This window comes from Triticum aestivum, chromosome 7B (assembly GCF_018294505.1).
Source record: "Triticum aestivum cultivar Chinese Spring chromosome 7B, IWGSC CS RefSeq v2.1, whole genome shotgun sequence".
Classification (NCBI taxonomy): Eukaryota; Viridiplantae; Streptophyta; class Magnoliopsida; order Poales; family Poaceae; genus Triticum; species Triticum aestivum.
This window is the reverse complement of record NC_057813.1, coordinates 744,495,159-744,505,805: the sequence shown is the minus strand read 5'-3', so window position 1 is coordinate 744,505,805 and position 10,647 is coordinate 744,495,159. Positions and strand designations below refer to the sequence as shown.

The 10,647-nt window shown below is 44.3% G+C and overlaps 1 protein-coding gene across 2 annotated transcripts; it reads left to right on the top strand.

Annotated features, from left to right (window-relative positions):
• Positions 1-1,088: 1,088 nt before the first annotated feature.
• LOC123159453 (actin cytoskeleton-regulatory complex protein PAN1) lies at positions 1,089-9,843 on the top strand (the record flags this gene model as incomplete). 2 transcript variants are annotated; one of them, XM_044577293.1, is given in 14 exon segments in its annotated part: positions 1,089-1,214; positions 2,107-3,373; positions 4,104-4,322; positions 4,422-4,645; positions 5,128-5,202; positions 5,556-5,627; positions 6,040-6,138; positions 6,224-6,295; positions 6,385-6,499; positions 6,959-7,027; positions 7,126-7,450; positions 7,989-8,106; positions 8,198-9,333; positions 9,375-9,843. In XM_044577293.1, coding segments are annotated over 13 exon segments (3,903 nt in total), but the record flags the coding sequence as incomplete, so codon positions are not given.
• Between the last annotated feature and the right edge of the window lie 804 nt (positions 9,844-10,647).

Below are 10,647 nucleotides of genomic sequence, written 5' to 3'. Positions count from 1 at the left end.
CAGCCACGACGACGATGTAGACAGCGTTGGCGCATGTATGGATCTTAGGGAGAGATAAGATGGACACCGTGGGGAGGAGGAAGCCCTGCGGCGGGGCCAAGCACACCAAAGGATGGAGCGGTCGCCACATCGTGCCTGTCCCGATGAGGAGTGCTAGGGCACCGACCAGATCTCGAGCTCGTGGAAGAGACGTGGAACCATAGCTCCTACGTGTGAAATGGAGAGCGACATGGCGTAGTCACTGCCTCGCCGCTTAATTTGGGAGATAAATGAATATATAGAGACATAAGCGAGTTAACCAGAGGAAAAAAAACGTTCGAGCGATCGAATGCAAGGGGCAAACAATTAAGGCCCTGTTTGTTTCAGCTTCACTTAGATTTTAATCACATATGGATTCGCTTCACTGGCAAATCAGCTTCAACACCGAAGTACATTTTGAGGTGCTTCTAGAAATTGCACTAAAAATTGCTCAAATCCAGATTCAGCTTCACTGACAAAAGCTGATTTTAAACAGCTGTTTGTTTTAGATTCCAGATTCGGCTTCACTGGCAAAGCTGAATCCGGTCCCAGAATACGAAACAAAAAGGGCCTAAGCCGCATGTTTGCCACGCTGCCCCATCGAGATTCATGCCCGGTATCTAACGGTCGTCGCCGCATCGCGCCAATGACGAGCTGGGCGAATCGTTTAAACTTTACCCAAATACGAGGAATTTTACAGCAAGGCACATCGAGCGAACCACAACCCACGCGCGATGCGATGCCTCCAGATGAGCGGGTAGTCTACCAGGGTTTATATGTTCAATTATCAACAAGGGTTAAATTTTGAGAAGTACAGTTAATTTTGGAGAAAGCCCCCCCAAACTCCAGCGAAATCCAACGGAGCCCCACCAACCCCCCTCCCAAGTCCCAACTGATAATCTTTCTCTCTCTCTCGCTCCGTCGCCCCGTCACCACACCGCCCTCCACACACACACCACCCGGGCCGCACCGCCGCCCCCCCGATCTCGCCGCCGCCGGCGACCGACCGACCGCCGGTTCCGGCGCGTTTCCCGCGGGCCGGCCGCCTCCCTCGGCCGCGGCAAGCGCGCGCGATGGAGGCGGCGTTCGACGCCTACTTCCGCGCGGCGGATCTGGACCGCGACGGCCGGATCAGCGGCCAGGAGGCCGTCGCCTTCTTCAAGGGCTCCGGCCTCCCGCAGCCCGTCCTAGCTCAGGTGCCCCCGGATCTCCCCCCTACTCACCCGCTCACCCGCCTCGCAGCTTCCCTCCCCAATTCGGCGCTGCTCTTGTCGGTTCCCGGCGATCTCGGCCCCTCGGACCGCCCCGCGGGTTCGAATTGCCATCTCTTCGGCTTGTAGGCGGTGTCGGCGGGTCGAATCCGCCGCAGTTCGCAGCTCCCATTGGGCTGCCGGCACCGAGATTTGGCTAGACGTCTCGTGCTCGTGCTTTGATCTGGCCGTGTAATCTGCTTGCTCCACAGCTTGGCGGCTACCGACTTAGGGAGGGGAGCAGCTAGCTAACTGGAAGCGCACAAGTTTTACACGGCTAGGAATTGGGAGCAACTGGGGTTTGGGATTTAGATTTTGAGCTACAAACTCGTTCGGGCGCTATGCTGCTGTGATCCTAACCGCGATTTAGACAGTGCTCAGCTTAGTTATCTTTGTACTTCCCACATTTCCTTGGAGAAGCTTGAGCTGTGATTTGGTCAATATCTGGTGCTCAAGTGCTAGCTGAAAGAACTGGATGTGGGTCAATGGTTTTAGTTGTGCAATGAGTAGCAGCTTTTAGAACCTAGTCATCACAACAACCTATGGCAAGAAACAGTATGGTTTGATTATTAGTAAGCTGAGCCACACGTCCTAAAGTATATCTACTCGATCATGCTTCTTGTTAGCATTTCAAATACTGTACTTGCAGAATTTGCATCTCAATATTGGGTGAATAGACTCATCTAAAGTGATGAGTTCAGTTGGAACAGATGATATGTGAATTGATGCTAAAGCTACTTACCTTGTACCTTAAGAGATCCTTGTCACTGTCTCATTGTGCATACTTGGCCTTTTGCCTACTGGTACTAACTGCCATTTGCTTCTTTTGCTGATGCAGATCTGGACATATGCTGATAAAAACCGGACTGGGTTTCTTGGGCGTGAAGATTTTTTCAACTCGCTTAAACTAGTGACAGTCGCACAGAGTGGCCGACAGTTGACACCGGACATTGTTAAGTCAGCATTATTCGGTCCCGCCGCTGCAAAAATTCCTGCTCCCCGTATAAATATCCCAACCGCAGCTCCTCAGCCAAATAGTGTCGCTAGCCCCCCGCAGCCGACTCAGGCATTAGGTCCTCGTCAACAGACACCAGTTGTAAATGGATCACAGGGCCCTCCTGGATCATCATTGAACCTACAAGTACCCCAATCGGGTAATCTTGTTAGGCCGCCACAACCTCCAAGTGCAAACACCCCACAAGTACCCCAACAGGGTCATCCTGTTAGGCCGCCACAACCTCCAAGTGCAAACACCCCACAAGTACCCCAACCGGGTCATCCTGTTAGACCGCCACAACCTCCAAATGCAAACATCCCCCCTGCTCAGGGAATTGCGCCAAGGCCACCCGTAGGAGGTGGTCTAAGTGGGCTAAATCAGGCTGGTTCAACGACGGCAAATCTATCCACCGATTGGTTCAGTGGCAAGAAAAGTGCAAGTCCATTGGGAGGTACTTCACAAGCTCCAGTTAGAGGTGCTTCTCCACAGGTGAACCTTGGTACCGTGGGAATACCAACACAGAGTTCAACTCCTGCAGCCCAGACACCGGCTATTACGACATCTGTAAAGCCAAATCCAACAGATCTAAACATTCTGTCTTCACAACCAGCTGTTAATGACTCCAAGGCATTGGTTCCCTTGGGAAATGGATCGCCGTCCAACTCAAGTTTTGGGGTTGATCCTTTCTCTGCAACTCCACAACCAACGCAAAATTCGTCTTCCCCCCATGTTTCAAATGGCTTGCATGGTTCTACAGCCCTTGGCCCAGCTGCTGGACCTCATCACCCCCCTAAGCCAATGCCGCCTGGTCCTGTGCAGGGTATATCATCGTTGCTTTCTCATACTGGCCAGGTGCCACCAAACCAGCCAGCTCCTAAGCAGAACCAGTTTAATAGCATACCGAGCACTCCAGGACCACTGAATGCTAACATCCCTGGTGGACAAATTCCTACAAATCAAAAACAGTTTCAGGCCCCATGGCCCAAGATCACTCAAGCAGATGTCAGGAAATATATGATTGTATTTATTAAGGTAGACAGAGATCGAGATGGGAAGATCACTGGTGAAGAGGCAAGGAATCTGTTTTTAAGTTGGAGGTTGCCAAGAGGTAGTGTTTCTTCCATATATATTTACCATATATCCCTCCAGATACTGTGAATAATGGACTGCGTTCTATTTTTGTGTGCCTGTGAACTTGGTACATTCCAGTAATCTAAGCAAATAACTAGGTGATGATTATATGCATAGTGCTGCGTGCAAAAACATCAATCTGTTTATGTAAGTGCAAATTGTAATTCGAAAAAGGCTCCTACTTTTGCAGTTATTCCTTGACTTTTTTTTCACCATGAAAATTGCCTTTTAGGCGACTAATTATTCTGTTACACTTTTCATTAATTTTTTTGCATTCCAAATTCATTGGCTGTTGGTGCCATGCTACTGCTTGCTGTCGTTAGACATCTTTTGCATGTACTTACACCTACGAATATGTATTTATTTTATTAAGCTACTCAGATATTTTCTTTTGCTACATGCAATTTGAATTGACATATTTGATCATGTTTTATCCTAGCATCCATATCCTATTGTTTCTTGATAGTGAAAGATGTGCTTTTATATTTGCGTGACATTGTATTAGTAGAGTTTAGTGCCTCAGAGCGCCAGCACAATCTTATATTGTTATTGTTGACGAACAAACTGCATCAGATAAATACTGTCTGTGTTTGTTAGCTTGTTTTCCCACTGAAAGTTACCTCTGATGCTCAAGTTCTCTCTGGATATTGGCTCTTTTTATTTCCTGCCAATAAGTTTCTAAAATTTCTGCCCCTCTCCACTTATAGAGATCTTAAGGAAGGTGTGGGATTTGTCCGACCAGGATAAGGATGGGATGCTGTCCTTCAAGGAATTTTGTTTTGCTGTGTACTTAATGGAGAGGTTCCGAGAGCAGAGACCACTTCCTGATGTATTACCAGATGGTATTTGGGCGGAGGGAATTTCACTACCCTCTACTGGCCAGTTTGCAGAGAACCCTAGTGGCCCGGCTCCCAATCAAAGTGCTGGTATTTATCTAAAGAAACTTTTCTGTTCATTCTTTTGAGCACTGACTAATGAGAAAACCCCCTGTCACTGATCTGGTTTTTGTTAAATAATTGTTGTAGGGTTTGCAAGTAGAGCAATGCAAGGACCACATCCTGGAATGCCTCCTTCATCTGTGAAGCAACAACATCGAAGGCCTCTTCATTTTGATGATGATACTATGCCGACTGAACCACAAAAACCTAAGGTCCCAGCATTGGAGAAACATTTGGTTGGCCAGCTTAGCAAAGAGGAACAAAATGCACTCGAAGCGAAGTTCAAGGAAGCTTCAGATGCTGATAAAAAGGTATTTACTCATCACGCTTAATTAATGAAAGTATTTTTGGAGTTTTCACATTTAAAATACTAGAAAAACAAAAGTAAATCCAATTGATTTAGCTCTCCGCAGCTGGGTTCTTGTTCAATATTTTCCATTCGATAGTTAACGAGAAATTAAACTTGAAAAATTAAATTTCTGAAGCATAAGGAGCATCTTTTTTCTTGAACAGCTCAGGCATCACATACTTTTTGAAACTTATCATGGTAGTGCAGGTAATAACTAAGATGTTTAAACCAGAATATATATGAACACTATAGTAATTAAATAATGTTTGGGTAAGTGTTTCACAGGTTTGAATCCACATTCTCATAGAATCATGGAAATGGTGATGCCATTAGACTTCTAGCTAAATTATCTTGGGGCAAAAATGCAATGTGGATTTGCAACATCATTCACGCATTTAGGTTGTCCTGATGTGTAACATGAACATGTTTTAAATCTGTATGAAGGTTCAAGAGTTGGAAAAGGAAATACTGGATTCCAGGGAGAAGACTGATTACTATCGCACCAAGATGCAGGAGCTGGTAAGTACTCTATAGCAATATGCCAATATGCCTTACTATGTAAATGCAAACATGTATTCTGACTGCAAGAATTAAGTCCGTCCATCTATATTGAGAAGCATAACTATTTGTATGTTTAGGAATCTTAGCGAGGTCTTTGTTGATTCAGTTCTACTTGCATTTCCCATTCTTTTCCATTAAATGATGTGATATTTTACAACTATAAGCTGCAGCGTACTGTCCTATACCAATTGGACATATTCATCTCTATCATTTAGCTATAATACTTGACCACCTAATATCAGCTATTCATATTTGCAAGTTGTATGTGTTCATGTGATCATGTCTGACTTGATTTCTTTATTTTGCCCTAGATTCTCTACAAGAGTAGGTGTGATAACAGGTTTAATGAAGTCTCAGAAAGTATGTCTGCTGATAAGCGCGAGGTAATGTTTTCTGTAATCTTGATTAAGAAAATGAGCTATGCAATTCATTGTTCTGCCTTTTCGGTGTAATTTCTAAGGTGTATATTGAAGCAAAAGATAACTACAATGTTGTACTGTACAAGTTGTATATTGTGATACATAACGTAGTACATGTGCAAGACTCCAGTTATTGCATGCTCTTGGAACAACTCACAGTATCCAGCTTCTTGTTTTGGGGGAATTATAAGTTAGTATAGTAAAAGCCAGAAAGATAGTTTGACGCATCCATGAATCGTGAACTGTGTTTTATCTGTCATATAATGTCTCTTGTTGTATTATGGGCTTATGGCATTTAATTAATTGATGGCAACCCTTTGTAGTTCTTATAACGATTTGCATAAATCTCACATTTCTTGATCAATACTGTATTCAGGTTCAATCCCTTTCGGCCAAATATGATGAGAGATGCAAGAAGGTTGGAGATGTGGCATCAAAGCTATCAATGGACGAGGCTACTTTCCGTGAGATCCAGGTATACTTGTGATTTTATCCCAGTAAATGATAAAAAATAGTCTTGAGATCTGGATAGACCTCATTATTTCTCCTTTTGCTCGCAGGCGAAGAAATTGGAAATTTATAATTCTATAGTTAAGCTGCAGAAAGGGGATGGAGATGACGATAAGCTTCAGGTTGGCCTTTTGTTATTCAGCATCTTTCATGAATGTGACATCATATGTTCTGAAACTATTGTCTGACGATCTTTTTACCTTGCTTACAGGAGCGGGCTAATCAGATACAATCTGAACTTGAGGAGCTCGTGAAATCTTTAAATGAACAGTGCAAGAGATATGGATTGAGAGCTAAGCCAACTACTTTAGTGGAGCTTCCTTTTGGTATGTGCTATTATCGTGTTTAAATTATATTTTAACATAATTTTCCACTTTAGTAAGTGTTTTTTCTCCTACTGGTTTCATTATCTTGTTTAAATTAATCTTGTACCTTGATTTTCAATTTGTCTGGTATGAATTGAGCTAGAATGAATGCTACTCACTCCGTCCCATAATATAAGAGCGTTTTTGACACTACAGTAGTGTAAAAAATGCTCTTATGTTATGGGACGGAGGGAGTAGTTCATTCTGCCCACTGCCCAGTATCATAATATTTCTGTTAACGAAAGCAATCTTTAATGCTTCTAGTTTGTTTATTGCATCAGATAGAATGTGACATTCATCGCAAATCAGTTTTGCTGCTAACTTGACTTGCTCTTCATTTTTCAACGGGCATTGTACTATTTGTGTTGCTTGGTTGCCTTACAGAATAATGAATGATTTACTTTCCCATCTCATTTTTAGGTTGGCAACCTGGAATACAAGAGACAGCTGCTGTGTGGGATGAAGAATGGGATAGATTTGCAGAAGATGGTATGCTAGCTTGATTATATTATCATCTCTTTTATTCGATGTGTTACTTTAGAGCATTTGTAGATTTGAACCATCATATTCTGCTTATTTTTCTCCAGGGTTCTCTATAATCAAGGAACTCACAGTCGAAGTGGAGCCTCCTGCTGTAAAAGAAAGTCATCCTGCTGTTGAAGATGGCAAAGTTTCTAGCAACGGGGTATCAACAGCTACAACAACAGAGAAAGAAGATAACAAGAGTGATAAAACTGCTGCTGCTGAGCAGGCCGTAGAACCTGAAGCAACTGGTTCGAACGGCAAAGCAGAATCAGCAAAAAATCCTCCTGTTAGTCCCGTAAAGAAGGCAACGGATGGGCATACTAATGAACCTGATAAAAAGCCATCGGGGACAAATGCTGACTCACCACGTGCTGCTGACAGTATGAGGTATAAATTCCAGTTCTCTTTCCATTTCACATGGAATATACACTTGGCTCTTGCTAAAAACAAACATAGTCATTCGTCTCTGCAAATCATTTATTTGATCAAAACAAGCGCAAGCACTCATTGCTAAGCTCCCGTGTCAATTTTATTGGTGCCTAATATGGTCACAAGTTTGAGACTGAAGTTATGTTATGAAGACCAGTTGTTATAAATTTTACCTTGCATGTGCTCCCCTTTACCTAATATTGTTAATTCAACTGAAGTAAGGCAATTCAAACCTTGAAAACATGTGCTGCTTGATGTAATATATAAAACATTGACAACATGCATGAGACTCCTTTGTGCTCAGACATGCATCCTCTCAATGTAATACTCTCTCTGATCTGAATTAATTGACGCAACCTCTATACACCACTGTATGAGGGTTGTATAAAGGCTGCATCAATTAATTTGGATTGGAGGGAGTAGTACTTTGATAAAAACGCCTTTGTTGTTTGTTTTTACAAAAAAAACATATCTTATTGGATGGTAAATTTGACAGCAACGATGGAGCATCTGATTCCCCTGTTCGTGGAGATAAAGCCAATAATAGACATTCTTGGGGCCCATCTTTTGATCATGGTGATGATAATGACTCCCTATGGAACTTCGGTGATAAGGTCAAGCTCTCTTTGTGCTTTCTGTGGCATGCTTTGCGCTGCTGTATAAATATTTTCTATGTAGCACTGAACTCTGCAATCTGTTTTGCAGGATGGTGAGAATGGTGGTGATTCAGATCTATTCTTTGGGCCAGGAGGTCTTCCCCCCATAAGGACAGGGGGTTCTACATCTGCTAGCGCTTTTGGGAAGGAACAGAAACCGATGTTTGATTCTGTCCCAGGCACTCCAATGGAGAAGCCGTTCTTTGATTCTGTCCCAGGCACGCCGCTGCAGAAATCCGTCTTTGATTATTCCGTCCCAAGTACACCGATGCAGAATTCATCCTTCGACTACTCTGTTCCAAGTACACCGATGCAGAAGTCGCTCTTCGACTCTTCTGTTCCAAGTACACCGATGCAAAGATCACTCTTTGATTCTTCTGTGCCCAGCACGCCGATGCAGAAATCACTGTTTGATTCTTCTGTTCCAAGCACACCAATGGGGAATTCATTCTACGACTCTTTCCCGAGCACCCCAATGCAGGGTTCACTCTTTGATTCTGGTCCAGGCAGAGTGGAGTCTCCTACGGCCGGGAGCACCTATGGCGGCGGTCAGCAGAAGGGATTCTTCGACTCTTCCGTTCCAAGCACGCCGATGTACAACTCCAGCTTCTCGCCAAGGTACAGCGAAGCCGGGGACGACAGCTCGTTCGACACCTTCTCCCAGATGGACTCCTTTGGCGCGAAAGACAGCAGTTCGTTCGGGCAGCCGCGTGACAGCTTCTCACGGTTCGATTCCTTCGGGAGCAGCGCTGAGCTCGGTGGCAGCAACGACGCATTTGGGAGGTTTGATTCTTTCCGCAGCAACGCCGACCAGGGTGGTGGCAGCAGCTTCATGAGGTATGATTCCATGAGCAGCAACGCCGACCAGGGCACTGGCAACAACAACAGCTTCATGAGGTACGACTCCATGAGCAGCAATGCCGATCAAGGTGGCGGCAACAACAACAACAGCTTCATGAGGTACGACTCCATGAGCAGCAATGCCGACCACGACAGAAGCAACGTGTTTGCGAGGTTTGACTCGATGAAGAGCACCGACTCCCACGACCGGGGCTACTCCTTCGACGACGACGACGACCCTTTCGGCACCGGGCCCTTCAAGCCGTCCAAGCCGTCGACGGAGACCTCCAGCCCGACGAGACATGGGACCGACAAGTGGAGCGCGTTTTGACAGGCACCTGTACTATATAGAAGAGGTGATGATGTGTGCGTTTGTGCACCTTACTGCATATATATATACACGTACAAGGAAGGGCAAGACATTTTTGCTTGGGAGGGGAGGGAGCTTGCTTGTGTGTTTGCTTTGCGTTTGTTGCTGTTTATACCTAGGGTCGGGTCGGGTCGGGTCGGATGTTGGTTCAATTGCACATGTTTGGCTGGATGAATCGTGCTTATAAACATTCTTTATACCTTGTATTGTACAAGTTAGTGTCAGTCGGTCGATCACTTTCAGCGGATATTGGACAATTTCCGAGCTTTTTCTCCATGTATTGGCATTTCTTTTCTGTTTTCCTTCTTTTTCTTTCTTTCTTTCTTTCTTCCTGGTTTACACGTGCTCCTCACTCAGAACTTGCTTGCTGTGGACTGAAGTATCTGGCCAGTGACCAGTGATCATGTAATCTGTTGATATAGAAAAATGTGTGAGATTGCTTTTTCTGATGTTTGGAAATTTTTATATAGAAATTTGTGGGATCACTTCTGATATTTTTGGGAACTTTTGCAATCTGGACTCATGTTTTGCTTGCTCGTTGGGTGTGTCCTCAGTAGGTTACTAGAATCAGCCGTTTTTCCTGTGGGCTATGTGATATGTTCATATACCTTCTTATGACAATACTGGTATAGATCTTTTTCAGATTGACTGCAAACTTGACCTATGTATGACAAGATCTGCTTGGTCGCGTCGAGGCTCTTAGAGCTCTAGTTTGAGTGGATACAAGCAATTGAGACGGCACAATCATATCACCATCAAAATTCGCTGGGTTTTCCAAATGAAGAGAAATGTGGCCAAACTGATACACCATGTAGTCAGGTTACAAACTTTCCATCCAGCGAAAGATGAAAAGAGAACCAGCATATCATCTTGCCCCAGGAGAGCAGCTCTTCAACAAGTCTCTTTTCCACACAAAAAACACAAAAAATAAGCAGGAAACAAAAGGCTCTTGCATGCAAGTTAGGACCAAATTGCAAACCCGGTGAAACTTGCAAGTCGCAACCAAATTGCACACCGGACAGTAGAAATCAAACAGCCTAGGAAGAGATAACTGATAACATTCCAGCAGCAAGAAAATGCTTTCGCTCAAAGGGCACGACCAAGAGCGAATCGCTCATCCGAACGATGTCATCTGTGCATCTTAACCATGCCAAAACTAAAATAAATTTGGAAGTCAGGGAGGACCAGTTATAAAAAGTCAGTTCTAATTAATACCATAGATCGATGCTCCATAGTTGGGAACATTAACAAGATGATCAAGACATCATAGCAAGCACCAAATGATGACA